This window comes from Mytilus edulis, chromosome 1, assembly GCF_963676685.1.
Source record: "Mytilus edulis chromosome 1, xbMytEdul2.2, whole genome shotgun sequence".
NCBI lineage: Eukaryota > Metazoa > Mollusca > Bivalvia > Mytilida > Mytilidae > Mytilus > Mytilus edulis.
In genome coordinates this window covers 39,290,156-39,313,631 of record NC_092344.1, presented here as the reverse complement: position 1 = coordinate 39,313,631, position 23,476 = coordinate 39,290,156, and the positions used below count along the sequence as shown (strand labels likewise).

Here is a 23,476-nt window from a genome sequence, read left to right as displayed (position 1 = left end):
ATACACCATGGGCTCAAAAGCCAGCTCATTTTTTTTTAAGATATTGTGAAAACACGATGATATTGTGTTGGACTTTTCCGAATTTTCAGCTTTCGGGAATCTTGGCCGCAAAGTTCCGAAATCAAAGGATGCTAAGCAAGGTTGATAATGAATCCATAGACAACACATTTATTTAGATAAAAAACGGCGATCAAAGTGAATTATGCTAAATAATTATGATGAAAATTGATAAAATTGACATTAGAACCATTTCAATGATCTTGTGTTTATTTAGGTAATGATTTATTGGAAAAAGTATCATTAGGTCTGTTTAAATATTCCTTTTTGTATATCAAACGCACAGCTAGCGTACACAATTTGAAGCCTTTGTATCTATGACGACTTTATTTGCAGTTAAAAACTGGCAGTTTGGGTACATATTTTTCATCGCAAACATAGATTGACACAATTTGCTAAGGCATATTGATGAAATGTTTTATCGACTTACGATTTATAATTTATAAAATGTAATAAGACAAAGATATTTTTTTGTAAGTTAAATATATATATAAAGCAGGTCAGTGCATCGAATAGAAACTATGTAAGGAAAGTAGATAACTATAACATAGAAATCTGGACAATAGTCTGAAATATGTAGCTTTTCTTCTACAATATTTTTGAAATCTTATAGTTACAATTAAGTACTGATATCTGTTGAAGGAAAAACTTTGCATATCTTAAACATGTTAAAAGTTGCGAGAATGAAATAAAACAGACAAGAATACCCTCTGATTTACAAAATTTAATTGTCGTAGAGAGGATTCACGAATACCTTAACATATTGGCAGAACGAAACACACCAAACGATCGGACTTTTGTGTAACTCATAGAAATATTGTTCATTATATAATATCTAAACCAGTATTCCAGTTAATCAATTAAATGCCGCTGCTATTTTTACACCAGATATTTTGAAATCTTACATTACCAGTAAATTTCAGTTTGCACAACATGCACAATGATGTTTTACATTATGCATGTTTTACCAAGAAACTCTGTATTTATTGAATCATAAAATGCCATTTATTATATAACATTTATACAAGTATTACAGTAAATATATTAATTTCCGCTACTATTTTTACACAGGATATTTAGAAATCTTATATTACCAATAATTTGCAGATTGCACTGAGAGTTTGCACATGATGTTTTTACCAACAAACTTATATTTTCCGAAAATTGATAATCACCCTATATCCTATATAAACACTTACATGTACATCCTTTGCCAAATGTATCACTTGCCGCTGGATTCAGTACATAACAACAAAGGTAATATTTTTAATTTCATAACTACGTTAGCTTGAATATAAATTAAATTCAAACATGTTTCTATTAAAATATGTAAAGTTTGCATGTCAATTTTTGTAAGGACGTGATGATTTGATTGTTGCTGCGGTCTGTTGTATTTTCCTATATTATTTTTACCTATCTTTGTGTTTAAAATAGCTTAATCAACATTTTGGAATTTTTGGTCCTCGTTGCTCTTCAACTTTGTACTTATTTGGTTTTATACATATTTTGATCTGAGTGTCACTGGTGAGTCTTATGAAGACGAAACACATGTCTGGCGTATTAAATAATACTAAAACACACCCGCGGGGAACTGTTGTAGGACGATTTTTTTTGCATCTTTTGGTAAAAGTCAAAATTAAAAATTTGCACCGCTTCAAACATGAAATAAATTTAACTGCTTTTATATAGACCATTCATAGTCTAATAAAATATACTTCCAGGACAATCCATCCGTGCTTTTTCTTTTGAGAGCCTTATTAACATGCCAATGGTACGATATGAATCTTGTATAAATGACCAAGACCGACTAAGGGTAATTTAATGGGGTGGTCGAAGGGGTCCTGATCCCGAAATCCCGGGCTTAAAAACATGAAATCCCGAGATGCAAAATTTAAAGAAATTCATATCCCGAAATCGAAAAATATATCCCCGGATCCCGTAAGGATCAATCCCCAAATCCCGAGCTTAAAAGCACCCGATCCCGACGTCTCGAAAAAGGTCCTGACTCCCTCTAATCTCTACCCTACTTTCATTTTTGCCAAATCACTACTTTCACTTTCAACAATATTTGTTTATACCCCATTTATGGGCATTATGTTTTCTAGTCTGTGCATCCGTGCGTTCGTTCGTTCATCCGCCCGTCTGTCCCGCTTCAGGTTAAAGTTTTTGGTCGAGGTAGTTCTTGATGAAGTTGAAGTTCAATCAACTCGAAACTTAGTAAATATAGTGCCGATGTGGCATCTGTGTACTATAGACACATTCTTGTTTCCACATGTTTTACTTATTTTAATATATATGCAACTGGTATGACCCCTTAAAAAGTAAACATTTCAAAGAAAACAGTAGACAGAATACAGAGAGTCTCCATATATTAAAGTAGTATAATCGTAGTTTACATGTAGATAAACGCGAAAACTAATTGTCCTCTTTAAGGAGGTATAATAGTTTTGGTTCTTGCGATATGAACACCATGATATGGAGAACGCTCTGATTAGCTTATTCATTTTTCATTTTTCACGTATCTATCATACGATTGGTTTTACTTGTGCATGTTTCAAACCGGAAGTCTTATCTTTGACTAAAAGTCAGTCTGATGACGGAATCAATATCCGGACTCCTGTTTTGTCGTTTTTCTCCAAAAATAACTCAATCTGAATAATCATAAGAATGGATGACAAATGCGACTATGCATGTTACCTATAGAACACAGAGGCATGATGATTAATTTATCGTGGAAGGAAGAGAAGCGACACACAAAATGAGGTCTTCTCGTTTAATAGTATAGATGCCTCGTACCTTTGATAACTATTTACACTGTGACTTATTAACAACAATATATAGAAAAGAAATATTCGTTTTACCATCTAGCTAACAACAATATATAGATACGAAATATTCGTTTGATCATCTAGATCAAATTTTCGAAATTTTCCGTTACCTGATGAAGACGATTCGTACACATTACACCCCTCAATTTGAGAATCGACTGAGCTCACCAACAACCTCGTTCAATCTAAGATGCCACTAGTTGGACACGATTCTGGAATCGAAGCTTGGAAATGAGTGGGAGTTAAATTTGAGAGAATTGAGAGTGGAGCGGGAACCAGGTGGCTAGGGAAATAAAAAAGGATAAAAGAGGGACGAAAGATACCAAAGGGACAGTCAAACTCAGAAATCTATGGCTAAAAATGAAAAAGACAAACAGAAAAACAATAGCACACACGACACAACATAGAAAACTAAAGAATAAACAACACGAACCCCACCAAAAACTAGGGGTGATCTCAGGTGCTCCGGAAGGGTACGCAGATCCTGCTCCACATGTGGCACCCGTCGTGTTGCTTATGTGACTACAAATCCGGTAAATAGTAGATAATTTATGCTTCACCTGAAAAAATTGAAAGCGGGAGGCAAGTGGGAATTATTGCTTGTTCACTCCCTCAATAACAGAGGGGCAGTGTATTAAGTCACTTTATTAATTAAATAATTCTGTTTTTAGGTTTTCTGCAATAGCTTTACCCCGAGAAGATTTACTTCAACCTGCTTTCACGATTTCCAATAAAACTTTGGTGAATTGTTTATATCTATGGAAGTAAGCTCCCTCTCGTTAATAAACAAAAAATGCATGACAATTCCAAATAAGAAACGTAACTAATGTCTGACTTATTTTCAACATTAAACTGTACTTAATGTGTAACATGTGTAATAACATGATAAACCATGATATATCTTGTTTAATCTAAACGACATGTTACACATGGTACGCTTCTCGCTCAAAAGTTCACTATGATAATGATTTGTTTAATACAATAATATAGTTCTTTATATTTTAAATTCAACTTATAACAACATTTGAATATTCACAATTCTGTTTCCAACATTACATTTCACATGTTAGTTACAAAAAACTTGTGAAGTACTATAATGACTTCCAACCTCTGTTCAAACTACATACGCTTGAATTTATCTGCGCACTCGCAATAATCACTTACCAGTGTAAGCTTCAAAAATCCATTTTAACAATAAAAACAAAATCAGTCAATTTTTTCTTTGTCTTCTTTTTTATACATTTTATGAATATCTAAAATCTCTAAATAGTCATTTTTCTGATGAAAAATTATTTTCAAAATCACGTTTACAACATTATGCATGACATTACAATTATTCCGTTATTTCCCCTACCACTTGCACAATGTGAAAGTAAATGTTTTAAGAGAATAATCCTGAAATCGCATTTTGTGCTTATTAAACTGATGCTTAATTGCGTTTTTTGTTACAACGTTTTGTAATAAAAGCTTGTTTGTAAACGGTTTCTCAAATATATGCTTCATTTTGGTTTGGTATCGTATATCTTGCAAATTAAAAAATTATAGTTTATTTCCCTTAGTTTATCTAAAAAATACACCTCCAACTATTCAAAGCTTAGACAAATAAATAGTGGGTTTTTTTTATTATTTCAAACTATTTTTTTTTGTAGCTTAAGCTGTTAAACACTTATTATAATGTAATATACGGAGTTTGTCTGAAAGAAGTAACTAAGAATAAAGAAAATGATACTACTCTGAATGTTTAAAAAAAACAATAGTTGGTCTTTTAATTACAGAAATAAGACCAAAGGGTCATTCCTGAGTAAAACAAAACTGACGTCACTCGTACGTTTAATGCACTCTTCAACTATTATGGCACGCCTGCAACAATGTTAAATACTTTACACTTTCATTTTCAGGTATCTGCTAGTTGGGTTGAAAATCTGGTGATCGAGGCGTTGTGTTCTCCACTTCTTCTACGCGACGCTTCTGACCATGAATATTGACATAGAAAGTGATAACAAGGATGTCAATGACATGGTGCTGGCAGCAAAAGGCAACCGTTGGGAGGAAGTATGTAATATTCTCGATAGAAAGTCTTACCTGATAAACTGTATTCCAGAAAACAGAGCTTGGTCAGCACTTCATCAAGCTGTGTTTTGGAACAATAGCACCATAGTTACCAAACTGCTTGGATATGAAGCATGTGATGCAATCATAAAATCAAAACAATGTCGGGATAAAATGATTGCACCAAGCTCGACCGCAACAGACCTTGCCAAGCTTAAAGGTTACGACAACATTAGACAGCTTCTGACCAAAAATATTGAAAATCACCGGTCTAGAAGGTTTGGAGATGTTCCACGATTTGTAACAAAAAAATGTGGGCAGCAAATTGCTGAAATGGGGTTTCCTCTTTTTGCTTTGGAGGTTGTCATGTACAAAACTACACTACTTAATCCTGATGCAAATATTAAAAATCATTCAGTCGAACTAATGAAACAAATATTTGATGATGAAAAGGACACTTGGCCCAAAATTGAAGTAAAACTGTACCAAGCTTTGTACGGTCATTGTAAAGCGTCCGCTGAGGAGATTCGAGATCCTCATGCTAAGGACGAAGCAACATTTTTCAAGAAACTCATCGAATTTTACACTGGTAACCTTGTGTATAAACAAGTAAACAAAGCATTAGGGAGGGAATTTCAGGATGGATACAAACCAGCTGCAGATGATTTAGCTTTGGGTCTTTATGCACTATTGCTTGATATAACCATTACGTTCTGGGCAAAATTGGAGAAATTTGAAGATGAAACATACAGAGGAGTTGATGTAGATGTCACTAACAAATACAAACCTGGACAAGAGATAATGTTTACTACCATGGTGTCTTGCACTCGAAGCCAAAGTATAGCGGAGCATTTTCGACGCAATAGTGGTACCCTGTTTAAATTTGACAATTCAAAAGATTCTTCTAATCGCCCCAGAAACATTGAGACGCATTCTTCTCACAATGAGCAAGAGTGCTTGTACACTCTTGGTACTTCATTTAAGGTTCATAAAGTTAACGAAGACACAAAAACTGTAGAACTAATTCTGTTGTAAAAAAACGATTGACTACTAGTATCAGCAATATTTGTATCAGACTAAGCTCTAGTGTGGCATGTCTTATAGAAGTAAAGATGTTGTTTTTCTTGCTTTGATTTCAAAATAAATAAACAGAATGTAAAGACAGATGAATGACCAATTTATTTATTAAATACAAAAATATACTAGCAATATCGCTGTTACTTTAATCTATTTATAGTTCAATCTATATATATAAAAATATTCATGATATAGTGATGTAACAGCTAATAATGACTTTCTGAAAATCAAAAATAGCATAGTACATTACATATGTGTCGGCATTAAAACGTATGTAAAAGGAGAATGCAAAATTAAAAAGATTTAAAAATATTCAGAAAGCAATATACTTTGTTGACGCGATTTTTCAGTCAAGAATAGGTGTTGCGGCTTTTCCCATCAATAAATTTCACCCCTTTCAAAACATATTGGATCTTGGTATTGGTGTGTTTCGATGCTCGGATAAAGTAAGGTGTTCGTTTAAGGTAATTTAATTCATTGATTTAAGAATTGTACTGGACATGTAACCATCTAATATTACCTAGTTCTACCATGGACTGGCGCGTTTTCGTACATTTGTAGGTGAAGAAGTACATTGTCAAAATACGTTGTAAATAGTCTTCAAACTTGTTTTTTTTTTTTTATTAATTCGTACTATTTTTATGTTGTGATGTTGCACTATTGATTCAGATAAGGGTGAAGATTTGGTACTATTGAAATGTTTAAACCCGTTGCAATTGTTTGCACATGTCCTAAGTCAGGAATCTGATGTTCAGTAGTTGTCGTTTGTTGGTGTATTTATAAGTGTTACTCGTTTCTTGTTTTTGATATAGATAAGACCGTTGGTTTTCCCGTTTGAATGGTATTACACCAGTATATTTTTGGTGCCCTCAATAGCTTGCTGATCGGTGTGAGCCAAGTCTCCGTGTTGAAGACCGTACTTTGACCTATAATTGTTTACCCTTATAAATTGTGACTTGGATGGAGAGTTGTCTCATTTGAACTCATACCACATCTTCTTATATCTATTTTATAAAACCAGTTACGACATATAAGCTTCGATAAAAGCCATCAAGTTCTGCATTGGTATTTCCATTAAGGTGATTAAAACAATTGAAGGTTCGAGTAAATTATCGTTATTTCTTTCAATACATACAGATAAACTTATCATAGGTACCCGGATTGAATTTTGTATTTGCGCCAGACGCGCATTACGATTATGTTAAACATCCTTGCTCCAAACATTATTGCTTCCACTGTAATCTTGAAAGATGATATTTTGTATTCCAAGTTTTAAGGTAAAAATTAAACATCATTGAGGATTGGAAACCACTGTCAAAAGATGATATTCTAAACACTGCAAACTCGACCATTGAACGGAAACAACACCCAATTGTATTCAAGAAGCGAAAGAATTAAAGAAAATTCAAAATTACTACCTCTGTGCTATATGACAAAGTCGATGCATTATTGTAATCGTCAATTAGTTCAGAGTAAATGGTATAATGGTTATGCGTTATCACAAATATTTGAATCTAATGTTTGACTTAAAGACACCCAATCTTAACCCATTTAGCTGCTCATCCACATTGAGTTTCTTTGCTCAACACTCTTACACCCCAATAAAATTACAAAAAGAAGAATTCAATTCTTAAATACAGCAAGAATTCTTTTGTTACGCTAGTTTCGGATACAACATTTTTAAGTACTCTTTCCATTTAAAACATCTTTTTAGCGGGAAAAGAAACTATTATTATTTCAAACACAGCACAAGGCAGTTAGTAAAGGAAAACTATTTAAAATGGTATACATTTCTGAAATCTCGTACTGCAAAATTAAAACTATGATGTGTTGCACATAATGTCATCAAACAGGTAGATTAATAGTATTTCGAAAAATGAAAACTCCTAAATCATTGAGAATTCCGTTAAATTGACAAAAAGCGACTTTAGTGATATCCTTTTGGTGTGCTCGTTATTTATACAGTCTACTTTTGAGTTATTGTGCTGTGGTCATTTTGTGGAGTCTTGTCTTTAATTTTTAATTTTGTGATTAGTGTCCTCATGTCATTTTGTTTTTCTTTGTTAATGACATAGGTGTTTGTTTTTATAATGATTAGGTTAGCTAATGCACATAAACAATTATTTATAGGCTGCATTCCAATTTTATACGCCTGTCAAAATATTGACGGGACGTATTCTGTTATAAAAATTTCCGGCGTCCGTCTGTCTGTCCGGCATCCACATGTCGCAACGTAACTTGAGAAAATAGTTGTTTCTTATGATGGTCAAACGATCTGTATACTTTTTGGCGAAAATAAGATTTCAACTTTTTGAGTTACGGGACTTTATAACTGAACAGGGGTGTGTTTTTTCACATGTCGCGCTGTATCTCAAAAACCACTTATGATTATTGCTTAAAACTTTACACACTTCTTAGTTATATTAATTTTACTTTTTGGTGATGATTGAAAAATTTTAATTTAAGAGGTATTGCGATTTTTGTATAAAAAGGGGGTTTTCCACATGAAGTGCCGTATATCAGAAACTATTTATAATTATTGCATGAAACTTCATACACAAAAAGACGTGCTTATATCGCGCTTGTGGCTCAGTTGTTTATTGACATTCTTTACATATAATGTCTGTTTGCTTTGCTCACATATTGTTGTCAATATACTGGAATTTTATGCGATTGCCATACAAGTGAGAAGTTTAGCTACATTTGTAGCTATAAAACAAGGTTAAATCCACTTTTTTTTTAAATAAGGAAATTTCCATTTTGAAATTGGTTCGGATGATATAAAACTTCCGGGAACCTGTATTCCTTGTTTAACCTTAGCCGTATTTTTAGAATTTTGGGATCATAAATTCTCTTCAACTTTGTACTTGTTTGGCAAAATGTAGACGAAACTTGCGTCTGGCGTATTAAATTATAAGCCTGGTACCTTTGATAACTATTATTTAATTTTATTTACGGTAGTCACTATAAATTACAAATAAATATTCGTTCAATGCAATTTGACCGAGCAAAATGTATAATTGTAGAATAAACCATCTATATCGTATTTGTATATCTTCAAACTGTTGATATAAAGGCAGTGCTGATATGCCGTAAACATACAGCTGAATGTATTTATTTTATAGGAATCCTGAAGGAAAGTAATAGATGAAATTGCAAAAATAGATAAGGTTGTAGCAAGCTTATGCAAACGAGATGACAAAAAAGTGATGATGTGATGATGATGGCACCAAACAGCAATTGGGATCAGTGCTTAACACCAGCTCCGTGTGCAATTGCTTTGTTGGGAGATTTGATACTGAAATCAGCCGACACAGACTTTAGTTTTGACGAAAAACCACCCACAGATGGCTTCAAGCTACTCCGGTATCCAAATTTATTCAGAACATCATTAGTTCAAGTCAGCCATGCTGGATGGGGTGCATTTAAAGAAGTACATACCAGTATGGATCAAATTCGTCTTCATAGTGGTAACGTTGATGGTCATGTAAAAAATGCCTAAATTTCTTATGCAAGGTACACCGGATGAAGTAAAATGGATGTTACCTACGTCACTGTCTAAAATACAGAACATCGCTGACGAAAGCTTACTGCAGCCAGTAAAAATCGATTTGTTGGAAATTGGCAGGAAAACTTCCTGAAGCATCTACTAATACAAAAGGAGTTTATGATTAACAATCAAAAGAAACTGTAATAGCAATTGAACCGAGTTTAGAATGAAAGAAATAAAAAAAGAGAACTTCGTGAAAGGGTATTCCTAAAAGTTTGGCAGATTTAAAAAATAGAAATGCTGTTATTTCGGAAGCTGTTAACAAAAGTAAATGCCTTCAGAATGAATTTCAAAAACTCGAAGTAGCGGCATACAAAGCACTTGGAAGGAATCAACTTGAGAACAAATCACCTCATTTGTCCAAAATGCCTTCACAGAGTGGTAGTTCTTCTGCAGTAACAGCAGCGATTGACAATGCTCGCTATAAAATTGAGCTAGCGAAAGAAACCCTGCGAGATGCAAAACTACGTCAGGAAAAATCGGATGATGAGCTACGAGAGTCCAATGAAAAACTGACAAAAGTTTTAATATACAGGACACAACTTGAATCAAAGAAGATTAATTTTGCTTCTATTCGTGAGTCATTGGTTAAGGGCATCAATGCATTAGCAGAAGTAAGAGATCAATGGGGAAAACTCGTCCGATTCTTTCAGATGTTGTCCGATCTAACAAAATGTTGTTTGCACTCTTCTCTGACGGATTTGTAGACCAGGCAAGAATAGGCCGTGAATAACAAAGGACGAATGATGCTGCACCAGTAACTGACACATTTATGGATGTCATATTTGAACAGGCATCAAAGGCCAGTCAGGTTACGAATAATGTGCGTACAATTACTGGAACATATGTTCAAATATCAAACGAACATTTGATGGACCGAATCACCTGCCTGGGATTTTTAGTAGCTTTGGATCCTAGAAAAGATGACCATAAAATCAGGAGGAAACACGAGGAACTACATAATGGATGTCAAGAGGCACAAAAAGCTATACTCTTTATTGTAATGAATGCAGGTAGGTTAATCCTATTCTATAGTAAATCGGCTATTTATTCATAAAAAATCATTGAAAGGAACTGAAATAGCATTGAACAGAGTTTAGAATGAAAGAAATAAAAAAGCGCTATCATACTTTAAGGAGGCGACTAATAGCATTCCCTCAGGAGGTGATTTAATTGGAATAGAAGTTTGTGAAGCAGTGATGGAGGGAGTACGTAATACAACCAAGCAAAGTTTCAGGAGGGATAAAGAAGAAACAAGAAACATCAGCAGCAAATGATTCCATTGAGAGAGGTGATGCATACTTTGAAAAATATCGAAAAATATTGAAATTTGAAATGATTTTGAATTTTAGTCAAGAAACTTTCATACCAAAAACTAATAAGAAATTTCCTTTAACAGATGAAACTATTTGTTTATTCAATAAAATTGTATGCATGTGAAAGCCTTTACTTTTTGTGTTCATTATGAGTATTATTTGGATATTAAATACAAAACGGGAGAGATTGTGCTTGATATTCATATGATGGAGACATAATCTTTCAAACAGTTTAATGGGAGGCCTAGTAAGTAATGTCAGTAACTGCTAGTAGTCCTTTGTTAATTTATGTATCATTGTCTTTTTGTTTAATTTCTTATGTTACCTATTCTGAGATCGGACTCGGACTTCTTTTAAACTGAGTTTTGCTGTGCGTATGTTAGTATTTGTTTTCTACATTGGGTAGAGATATAGGGGGAGGGTTGAGATCTCACAAAAAAATGTTTAATCCCGCCATATTTTTGTGCCTGTACCAAGTCAGGGTCCTCTGGCCTTTGACAGTTTTGTATGATTTTTGATTTCTTGTGTATATTTCGGAGTTTAATATGACGTCCATTATTGCTGAACTAGTATGCAATTTTGTTAAGGGGCCAGCTGAAGCACGCCTCCGGGTGCGGGAATTTATTGCTGCATTGAAGACCCATTGGTGGCCTTCGGCTGTTGTCTGCTCTTTGATTGGGTTGTTGTCTCTTTGACACATTCCCTATTTCAATTCCTAAAGTTATTTCAAACATAGGCAAACTACACTTAACAATACGATCGTCAAGCTTTTTCAGCACGAATATATTGTAATCACAAAATGTATTATATTTCCTTTCTATTTATTACCGGGCCCCAATTTTTGACAACGTTTTCGGTGGGTCCCTACCACAATTACCCCTTTTTATATCATTGATTTACCACTGATATATTACTGTCTGTTTTTAAACATGTAAAATCACAAATTTTACTGACCAGATGCGCATTTCGACAGTTAATGTTCTCCAGTGACGCTCGATGTGTTAATACAAAATCTTATATGAACGTTTAAGAGCTGAAAAAAAAGAAGACAAGAACGTAAAATATTTAAAAAAAAAAAACCAATTACACTCGGTAAAACGACTACAGTTTTAGATAAAAATAATTTCACGGCATTATACAAACACAGGTTTAGATTATAATATGTTCCTTGACAATAACAGGCAATATGCCAGTAGTGCAGGCCAGAATTCATGAAAAATATAAATACAATTTTGAAAAAGTTTTAGAATTTCTGTTGAAAGGCCTGGAACAGTTATCAGCATTTATAGCTACTTAATGAAAAAACTCGTCAAAGATGTCAAATTGATGACATACACATAGCTAAAGTCCTTTTTCCTTTAACTGAAAAGGCAAAAATTGAATTGATGAAATGGCGTCATACGCCGAAAGTTTATTACAACAGATAAATTCCGACTTCAAGAAATGCGTGTCTGATTTGAAGGTAAATAATGACAAGTTAAAGGAAACAGATTCAGATCTAACTGAGCTGGAGAAAGAGTTTATACAGGGTACAAAGAAAGCTGTAGACAATGTCAATGATCAATGTACAAGAAAAAGATTTGTCCGCTGCCGAAAACGCACTCTCGGATGCAAAGCGTAAGCTCGAAGACGCAAAAACAGCTCGGTACTTCGGTACTGACGTGATTTATAACAATCCTTTCTAAATTTGTCCATTTATAAATTTTTATATTATAAAGAAATTAAGGTTTCGATCAACCCCTTAAGGTAAAGCTGACCTTAGATGAATTTTGTTATACATCCTTGCCTTTCAAATATTTGGCTCTGAGCTTTCCTGACGAAGGTAAATTCCGGAAAGAGCGTTAGATTCACGAAATTTAACGCGCGTCTGGCGTACTAAATTATAATCCTGGTACCTTTGATAACTGATTACACCACTCGGTCGATGCCACTGCTGGTGGACGTTTCGTCCCCGAGGGTATCACCAGCCCAGTAGTCAACACTTCGGTGTTGACATGAATATCAATAATGTGGTCATTTTTATAAATTTCCTGTTTACAAAACTTTTGAATTTTTCTAAAAACTAAGTATTTTTTTATCCCAGGCATAGATTACCTTAGCCATATTTGGCAAAACTTTTTGGAACTTTGGATCCTCAATGCTCTTTAACTTTGTACTTGTTTGGCTTTATAAATATTTTGATATGAGCGTCACGGATAAGTCTTATGTAGACGAAACGCACATCTGGCGTACTAAATTATAATCCTGGTACCTTTGATAACTAATTACACCACTGGGTCGATGTCACTGCTGGTGGACGTTTCGTCCCCGAGGGTATCACCAGCCCAGTAGTCAACACTTCGGTGTTGACATGAATATCAATAATGTGGTCATTTTATAAATTTCCTGTTTACAAAACTTTTGATTTTTTTCTAAAAACTAACTAGTTTCTTATCCCAGGCATAGATTACCTTAGCTATATTTGGCACAACTTTTTGGAATTTTGGATCCGCAATACTCTTCAACTTTGTACTTGTTTGGCTTTATAAATATTTTGATATGAGCGTCACTTATGCGTCTTATGTAGACGAAACACGCGTCTGGCGTACTAAATTAGAATCCTGGTACCTTTGATAACTAATAACACCACTAGGTCGATGCCACTGCTGGTGGACGTTTCGTTCCCGAGGGTATCTCCAGCCCAGAAGTCAACACTTCGTTGTTGACATGAATATCAATAATGTGGTCATTTTATAAATTTCCTGTTTACAAAACTTTTGAATTTTTCTAAAAACTAAGTATTTTTTTATCCCAGGCATAGATTACCTTAGCCATATTTGGCACAACTTTTTGGAACTTTGGACTCTCAATGCTCTTCAACTTTGTACTTGTTTGGCTTTATAAATATTTTGATATGAGCGTCACTGATGAGTCTTATGTAGACGAAACGCGCATCTGGCGTAAGAAATTATAATCCTGGTACCTTTGATAACTAATAACGTGTTGTTTTTCTTTTTTCTTCTAAAATCGGAAATTAAATTTCAGTTTAACTTTCGCAGACTCTGTGATTATTTATGGAAATGTGCGCTTTTTAAGGATCGGAGCAATTTATTGATGTTGTCTTCTCAAAGGTTTAGTTTCGGACCAATTAATTCGTGGAAGAGGCGGGACTAAGATATTCTGTTTCGGCAGCTTCGTCAACAAGTACAGTCTGTGATAATGTCGGTTTTAGAACAACAACTAATGGCAAGTCAATAGTATTTGGTATGCATTTCGATTGGAATTAGCGCATCTCATTGTCCTGAAAATTATTATGCACCGCCCTCTCAATAATGGTTTATATACTTTGAAGCTTTTGCATACTTTATAAAGTGTGTAGATATGGTATGATTCCCGACCACAAAAATGAACTGTTTCAACAGTATATTTGTTTCAGTCGTATTGGTCTTGTAGTGTTATATAGGATATCAATACTTATTTCAGCTTTATTGGTAGCTGTTCTGTGTCTGCACCTTTAATGTGTAATATAATTGGAATAAGTAAAGACGTACTTAATGAAAGATCTACCCGAAATAGGTGTGGAGAACACTACTATAGGTACCAAATGTAATGATGGAAGATCTTAACGAAACAGATATGGTAAGCGCTGATATCGGTATCAAATGTTTAATAAGGACGAACTTGACATACCAGTATGATCAAACAGAAACCCGTGTGGTAAGCATTGATATTGGTACACAATGTTTAGCGAGGGCGTACTTGACCGATGATTTCTGGAAATACGTATGGTAAGCACTGATATCTGTATCAAATGTTTAGATACGGCGTATTTGACGAATGACCTTTCAGAGCCACGTGTGGTAAATTTATGCCCTTGTCATCATCTCATGGTGTTTATATATCTCAACTAGTTCAATTCGCTCGTGTATGTAACAAAGTGTTTGATTTTAACGAAAGAAGATAGATATCTTTATTACTGAAAAATTATTACATTTTAGTGTCAATGTTATCTAGTTTACTGTAGTGCTTGCAGATTGTTAGTACTAGCTAGACCTGGATAGGAAGCTATCAACAGGACATCTATTGCTCTGTCGTTTTTGTGAAGTTGTCGTAAATTGTCTACCCAAAGAGTGTGTTTTGTCGATGCAAAGGCTTAGTTCAGATGCTATATTTTTCTGTTGAAACCTTGCTGTTCAAGTATCTGTCGCTTCTATCGGATATAGGAGACTTAGAGCTTCCTTCTTGGGATGCAATATTCTAACATTACCACAACAAATATTAACTACTAGTACCCTTTTTCATATGTTGACCATTTAAATTGGTGTGTGATTGGTATGTGATTTTAAATTATCAAACGAGTCAAAGCAAGGCGAAAAATACCAAAGGGACATTCAAACTCACAAGTTGAAAAAAAGATGGCAATGCAATGTAAAGAAAAAACAAAACAAAAACAGTACACAGAACCAAAAATAGAAAACTGCAGACTGAGCCACACTAAACACATCCCACTCATTTTTTTTTCTTCATGAATACAAATGTAATAGTTTTAGAATGTTCTTTTTTAATCACATGGAAACCCAAAAATTTTGAACTTTCTAACAATCAAGTACCTAATAAGGCATCATTCTGGAACAGTGCAAGTGAAACAATGAAAATCGAACTTAACCTACTAAACCTGTCTTTAGTGATTCAAAACATTCCATTATAATTTCAACTAATTTCTATCATTGGGAAACCAAGTGTGACGGAAGTTTGATCATGAGGATTGCTATATACCCCGACTCAGTATTCTGGGAGTATAATTATCTATCTAACCAGATTAATAATAAGTAGGTTTTGGGTACTGTGACAAGATCTTCTGCCCTATCTGTTTGAATCAGAAGTGAAGCCAGTTCTTAACAAATATTGACAAATTGAAGTTCACATTAAAAGAAGAGTAATTATTGTTTTTTATTGTTTGTTTGTCTTTTCATATATAACAACCACCTAAATAATATTTTTTTCTGTAAAAAAACATACACATATAAATAACATCTAACAATATAATACATTAAACAACAGAACCTAACATCAAATCAAAATAATTTGTTAAATTAAACTGGTCAAAGATATTTACTTACTGTACACTTTATAAATTTAGATAATACATGTAATACTTGCATTTTATCAACTTAAAAAAGAATTAGTAGAACTCTGGACTTTATCTTGTCTCTGCAAAAAACTACCATTATTACAAATATAAAAAGAATATTCCAGAAATAGTGTCAATCTTTTATTGTTTATATTTGCTATTAATCTGGCTTTTTTTTTTTAATTCTTTGCTAATGAAAGAAAAATTATAGAGTTGAAATAGGCTTTTAACAGTGACACAATAAATAACTATAATTTAAGGTTGAAGTCAATTTGATTTCAACAGAATAAGAGTTCTTGTAAGATTATATATACAGTTGGCCACTTGCTAAAAACTGAACTTAAAAATGATTGGTTTTTTTTATTATAAATTTAAACAAGAAATAACAGGCATACATTTGTGTTGCTCATTTTTTTCAGGTTTTGGCAGATTAATAAAGTTTGGAAATAATTGTTTTTTTTCAAAATACTTGCAATTGAAAACATGAAAGGTTTGTCTATCCAAGCATGAAAGCAAATTTATAACAAGAAAATATAACAATTTAAAAATGTTTGTAAAAATAACAACACATTCATGCTTCAAAGCAATCACCAGTTTATGTACATATCATTGAAAACACCCAAAACTCTTGCTCTTTGTTTTTATTTAAAGTGTGCAAAGTGTGATACAAGGCAAAAATACAATACAGCTCGTCTCTGCTTAACAAGCCTAAAAACTTTATATCATTAATAACTGTTTTGACTAGCGTCATAATTCCAATAACCGTGTGACAATGTAACAATTTTTATTGACAGCTTTTCATACATTTCAGAGTTATAGTGGTCCCTCAATCAGCAGTTTTCCAAATAAGTTGCATATATGATTATGCTTCTCCGTATTAAAACGAAAGTTAGGAGAAGTTCTATCTTCCTTAGTGTTTTTTATAATCCACGTACTTACCATATCATTAGGAAATCTTTAGGCAATTTATTTACAAAATCACACAAATTTAATCGTGCTAAATATTCAATGTTGGGATTAACTTGGGACCCAAGCTTACGAAAGAGCAAAGACCAAACCATATGCTTTATAAAAAAAAAAAAAAAAAAAAAAAATAATGCAGTCATATTCCTGACAATAAATGTACTTTTGTGACATTTTATACCCCAAAAGCATTGTTTGATTCTATGTTCTTTATATTTACAGGGTACTAATTTCACATTGTAAGGGTTATTCAATTTAGACTCATGATACTTATGAAATAGAGCTCATTTGTAATCATTATTATTTCAATTTTATATCAGAAGTTTTTTGAAGTTGCCTCTCAAATCTCTTAATGATTAACCAGTTAATTTTCTGCCCTTCCAACTAAAGATTAAACAAAGAAAATAGACTTTAAGACCAAGGTTGCTAAACTTAAACCTCAACATATTATTTTAACGATTTTGAATCTTTTTTTAACGCCAGTCTTTTGATTGGGAGGCTAAGTCGCACAATTTTTAAAAAATATTAATATATTGAAAACTCTGACAAATTTAATGTCTTCACCTTGCATGTTAACACAATATTGGTTTACAAGTCCTCAAGTTACATGACACTATTTTTTTATCTTTTTAACTCAGTAATGAATGGTCTAAATGAAAAAAAATATAGGCTTATTCCTTTTGAAACCAATGATGCAATTTAAGCACTTGGCTAAATAACAATATAATGGTGCAAATATATAAAGTTTTAGCACAATTCAAGATTGTCATTTTATTTCAGTCAGTAGTACTGTGACTAGTAGTTAAGCAGTCTATCATCATTAAGTTTATTTTAATTTTGAAAAAATGCACAAAACATATAAAAACAGCTCATCATTTTCTCTCCGCCATTTCTTAGTCAATTTATTTATATTGTTGCTGTAACTTATTTAAAGCTATTTACTATTACTCTATATATATCACAATTGCTTTAGGTAAACAAGAGCTAATTAAAGTGACATTACGGTTTAAGTCTGCAAGACCAGGTTTCACTCCTTTATTATTTTGCAGAAAAATTAATACAGAATTAATTATGATTATCTTTGTGTCCTCACATATCAACCAATTTTGAGGTCATGTGTCTAATCATTTTGAAGTCATTTTATTTTTACCCTTTTAGAGATAATATACAAGGCAAAGAAAAATAGCCAAATATACAACTGTACACTATGTTACACTTATAAAATAATTGGTCATAATACACTTACTTTACACAGTACAAAAGTGTGTAAGTCCATTTATATTATGCAAAAGATTTGCAGATCACTTACATAGAAAAAGGGTACATGTATATTCCTCTAATTCTATTTTCAAAACTAACTACCACTTAAGGTTTAAGTGATATTTACTTTAATGCAAAAACTTAAACAAAGTAACACATGCATAACATATATGTCAAATTAATCATATGGTATAGTACAATAATATTTGAGCTGGAAAGAGCATGTGTACCTCGTAAGGGGTATGCAAATATATCATCTATTATTCTAAAAATCCTCATTTGATGAGATTACTACTGTGAATGCCCAGTAAATCTAAAATATATCCTGAAGTTGGGTACACAAATCATACACTATTGACACTAAAGATGAGTGAAACAGTGGTAAAGTATTATTAATATATCACAAAAGTTTTTTTAGAACATTACCATTCCATATATTACAATAGAAGAGATTAATGAAATTTTTTATAATAAAATGGGTATACTTTTAAAAATTGTATCTTGGATGGAGAGTTGTTTCATTGGCACTCACACCACATCTTCATATATCTATAAACATCTGAAATTTTAAACAAAATAAGAACAAAACTCTAAGAAAATCACTGAAGTATGACATGTATGTCAAATTTCCCTAAATGTATCAGATATGTTTTGTACTTCATATTATGGTAAAATATCATGGCGTTATCAGGGAATAGCCCTTAACAAAGACCTAAACAAAAGTAGTGAGATTTGTTAATAAGGTGAACACAGTATTCTACTTCCAAATGTTTTGATTTTTCTACATTATACCATTGTATAATTTTTAACAGGAAGGTTTTTCAATAATTTTCATAACAAAATGTAACTATCAACCATTAGTTAAAAGTTTTATCTGTTAAAGGTTAAAGGTATCACAAAGTTATCTCATTACTGTTTACCCCACATATCTTTTTAATAAATAAGATAAGGTATTTGTACTTTCAGTTTTACATTGTGAACGCACAGACAATTTTTGAATTCCCAGTTGTAGATAGACTTTAAACTATCTAAAGACATACTAAAATGTAGGATTGATATGACTTTTAGTCAGACTACCTTCCACTGCCCATATAGACTTGTACCTAATCCTTGGTTTTTAATATTGATATATCTTCATGCAGTTTAAATTATTTATTTACTAAGACTTAGATATAAATACGGAAATGTCCATTTATACACTTTGTAGCACCCATAAGATAAAACTCCTATAAAAGTCAATCGGAAGCTCCAAACAAAAAGTTTTCCTACAATGGATCCTTTTGGTATGCTGAAAAAAAAAGATAAAATCATATTAAACTCACTTCATCAAATATTTTTTTGCCACAGGTAAATTATTGTTTCAACATTAAAAAAACTATACATATTTTTCAGTCATCTGTAACTCTATGACTTATTCAAAATATTTTTCAAACTTAATAAAAATGCATTACAGAACTGACAAATAAAAACATTCCCAACCAGTGTTTCCAAATAACAATTAAATACTTTAATTTGTTTCCATAATTGTGACACACATTGAATGGTAAATATCTTTCTGGTTTATGTTGGTGTTCAAGTTTCACAGTCAATGGCAATACTACCACTGAAGTTTTATAATTTCACCTATAAAATCCAGACAAAACTCAAGAGCAGTTCAGTTAGGTTTGAATTACTCAGTTTTTAGTTTTCTTTGTTATGTTTTTTAGACAACTGTGTGTCTTTTGGTATTTTTTTGTATTTTTACGTCAATATTTGTCAGTTTGTTTTTGACATATGAGTTGTAATATACCTTTAATATCTTATGCCTCTATATTTTACCTCAGCAAAAGAATGGCAGACATTTATCTATAATATTAATACCTAGTAATTTCTCTTAGATCATGTTTTTCTTTTGGCCAGTTTTGGATAATACCAGGCATATGTCCTATTCCCACTACACCTACAACTGTTGTTGGCTGTAACTCTGTAAAGTATAAAGAAAGAAAGATAATTCAATTTTAATTGAGAATTATTTAATATATGTATCATTTTAAAACGAAATAACCTTGAGCTTGATTGAAAACCACATGGTATACAGAATAAAGGTTCTGGTTCAAAATCAGATTTAAACCAAAATTAATTTTGAGCTTAAACATTCTGAGAACCTGTATTTTTAATGATGTCATAAAAAAACTCTCTGGAAACAAATTAACAACATCAAAAGAATTTTTACACACTCTGTTGTATACCTTTACTGATATACACTTTAATATAAATTTCAATAGTTTTACAATCAAATAGTTTTTTACTCATTTTGGCATATACTGAAAAAGAATAATTTGACGATTATATAAGAATAATCACACCAATTAATAATTTTCAAGGTTTAAAATTAAATGTAAAACAGAAACAGTTTCTTCAACAAGAATGTGTCCATAGTCCATTGATGCCTCACTCGCACTATCATTTTTTATGTTTAGTGAACTGTGAAATTGTGATCAAAAGTCTTAAATGGCTTTCTATTTAGAAAGATGATATTTTAGAGAACATGTGTACTTAGTTTCAAATTGATTTGACTTCAACTTCATCATGAACTACCTTGACCAATAAATTAACCTGAAGCAGGACAGACTGACGGACCAACCAACAATGGGACACACAGACCACTATGTGAGGCATGAAAAGCAACATAATATAGAATCATTGTTATTCTGATTTTGGCTTTTTTAATCTTTAAATTGTTTACTTGAAATGAACCTTCACTTGAACAAAATGTCCAATTTTTTAAGGCAAGCAGATTCAATGACACAAGTTAAAAAGTAAAATTAAAAAATCCAAAAGGTACAGTGCTTCATTATCAATAGTATTCGGACTTACCATGTGGTTCTTCTGTGGATCTTAAAGGCAAAGCGGCATTTTTCAGTGAGTGGGTCAAAAATACATCTCTTTCTGAAACAAAAACTTCTGACAAGGCAGGGAATTCCCCTGTCATTTCTTTCAACATTTGTTCTAGCAAATCTTTCTGCTTACATTTCTCTACTTCTTCTTTGCTAAAATAAAAATGAGATAATGTCCTACGTTAAATCACCTATAAAATCATCAAATGGTTCTTGCAATCTTCAGGGTTCTTTAATGTGATGGTTATGTGAAACTCTCTATTCTTAAACTAGAGGGTCCAAGGACCCTGTGTCGCTCACCTGATATTTTTATTTACAATTGTTGCATGATAAATGCAACTGTTGTACTGTCGTTTAGTTTCAGAGATATAATACTAAAAAGTGCATTTGAAATTCAGCCATGTGGGCAGGCAGGGTCATCATACACAGTGGTCCCTGGATATCCTAGTGGTGATTTAAACCAAGTTTGTTTAAATTCGACAGTTGTTTCAGGGGAGAATTTTTGTAAAATTTATCTAACAAGAAATGCAAAGTAATGAGAAAGTTGTGAAGTAGTTTTGTTGTTGCGCAACCCCCCCCCCCCCCCCCCCTTCCACTTTGCCAAAAAAAACTAGAGGCTCTAAAGAGCCTGTGTCGCTCACCTTGGTCTATGTGAATATTATTTCGGTCATGTTGACTTATTTGTAAATCTTACTTTGCTGAACATTATTGTTGTTTACAGTTTATCTCTATCAATAATAATATTCAAGATAATGACCAAAAACAGCAAAATTTCCTTAAAACTAACAATTCAGGGTCAGCAACCCAACAACAGGTTGTCAGATTCATCTAAAAATTTGAGAGCAGATAAATGTTGACCTGATAAACAATTTTACCCCATGTCAGATTTGCTCTAAATGCTTTGGGTTTTGAGTTATAAGCCAAAAACTGCATTTTACCCCATGTTCTATTTTTAGCCATGGTGGCCATCTTGGTTGGATGACTGGGTCACTGGACACATTTTTCAAGCTACTAACCCAAAAGGATGATTGTGGCCAAGTTTGGATTAATTTGGCCCAGTAGTTTCAAAGGAGAAGATTTTTGTAAAAGATAACTAAGATTTACGAAAAATGGTTAAAAATTGACTATAAAGGGCAATAACTCCTAAAGGGGTCAACTGACCATTTCGGTCATGTTGACTTATTTGTAAATCTTACTTTGCTGAATATTATTGCTGTTTATAGTTTCTCTCTATCTATAATAATATTCAAGATAATAACCAAAAACAGCAAAATTTCCTTAAAATTACTAATTCAGGGCCAGCAACCCAACAACGAGTTGTCCGATTCATCTGAAAATTTCAGGGCAGATAGATCTTGAACTGATAAACAATTTTACCCCATGTCAGATTTGCTCTAAATGCTTTGGGTTTTGAGTTATAAGCCAAAAACTGCATTTTACCCCATGTTCTATTTTTAGCCATGGCGGCCATCTTGGTTTGACAGCCGGGTCACCGGACACATTTTAAACTAGATACCCCAATGATGATTGTGGCCAAGTTTGGTTTAATTTGGCCTAGTAGTTTCAGAGGATAAGATTTTTGTAAAAGTTAACGACGACGACGACGACGGACGACGGACGACGGACGACGGACGACGGACGCCAAGTGATGAGAAAAGCTCACTTGGCCTTTTAGGCCAGGTGAGCTAACAAAAAGGTAATAAAAAATTATCATATAAGGGCAATCTATCCTATTAATGATTTCTGCAAAATTCAGTTGATTGTGCAAGGGTTGTATAGCCAGCTGAGGTCGTTAAAAACTCTCTTTCTTTTGTTGTTGCAGATAGATCTTGACCTGATAAACAATTTTACCACATGTCAGAAAATGCTTTGGTTTTTGAGTGATAAGCCAAAAACTGCATTTTACCCCTATGTTCTATTTTTAGCCATGGCGGCCATCTTGGTTGGTTGGCCGGGTCACCGGACAAAATTTTTAAACTAGATACCCCAATGATGATTATGGCCAAGTTTGGTTTAATTTGGTCTAGTAGTTTCAGAGGAGAAGATTTTTGTAAAAGATAACTAAGATTTACGAAAAATGGTTAAAAAATTGACTATAAAGGGCAATAACTCCTAAAGGGGTCAACAGACCAATTTGGTCATGTTGACTTATTTGTAGATCTTACTTAGCTGAACATTTTTGCTGTTTACAGTTTATCTATATCTATAATAATATTACCCCATGTCAGATTTGCTTTAAATGCTTTGGTTTTTGAGTTATAAGCCAAAAACTGCATTTTACCCCTATGTTCTATTTTTAGCCATGGTGGCCATCTTGGTTGGTTGGGCGGGTCACCGGACACAATTTTTAAACTTCATACCCTAATAATGATTTTGGCCATGTTTGGTTA

At 33.0% G+C, this 23,476-nt stretch overlaps 2 protein-coding genes across 7 annotated transcripts in view; one reads left to right on the top strand and one right to left on the bottom strand.

Annotated features, from left to right (window-relative positions):
* The first annotated feature begins 1,209 nt into the window (after window positions 1-1,209).
* LOC139512369 (uncharacterized) lies at window positions 1,210-6,098 on the top strand. 2 transcript variants are annotated; one of them, XM_071299957.1, is made up of 2 exons: window positions 1,210-1,314; window positions 4,784-6,098. In XM_071299957.1, the coding sequence occupies exon 2, from the start codon at window positions 4,860-4,862 to the stop codon at window positions 5,967-5,969; it is 1,110 nt and encodes a 369-aa protein (XP_071156058.1). In that variant the 5' UTR covers window positions 1,210-1,314; window positions 4,784-4,859; the 3' UTR covers window positions 5,970-6,098. The 2 variants fall into 2 exon arrangements, with proteins under 2 accessions (XP_071156058.1, XP_071156067.1); XM_071299966.1 differs by lacking the exon at window positions 1,210-1,314 and adding an exon at window positions 3,562-3,649.
* A 9,689-nt stretch (window positions 6,099-15,787) lies between these two features.
* The window catches only part of LOC139482390 (traB domain-containing protein-like), a 19,888-nt gene continuing 12,199 nt past the window's right edge, over window positions 15,788-23,476 (bottom strand). For all 5 annotated transcript variants that reach the window (XM_071266308.1, XM_071266285.1, XM_071266296.1 and 2 more), the window contains exons 7-9: window positions 21,067-21,239; window positions 20,071-20,173; window positions 15,788-19,498 (exon numbers count right to left, since the gene is read on the bottom strand). In XM_071266308.1, the coding sequence (XP_071122409.1) occupies window positions 19,363-19,498; window positions 20,071-20,173; window positions 21,067-21,239 (412 nt within the window). In that variant the 3' untranslated portion in view covers window positions 15,788-19,362. The remainder of the gene's footprint in view (window positions 19,499-20,070; window positions 20,174-21,066; window positions 21,240-23,476) is intronic.

Bases quoted from the DNA above. Each gene is read 5' to 3' on its own strand.
- LOC139512369 (XM_071299957.1), top strand. From the start codon at position 4,860: ATGAATATTGACATAGAAAGTGATAACAAGGATGTCAATGACATGGTG.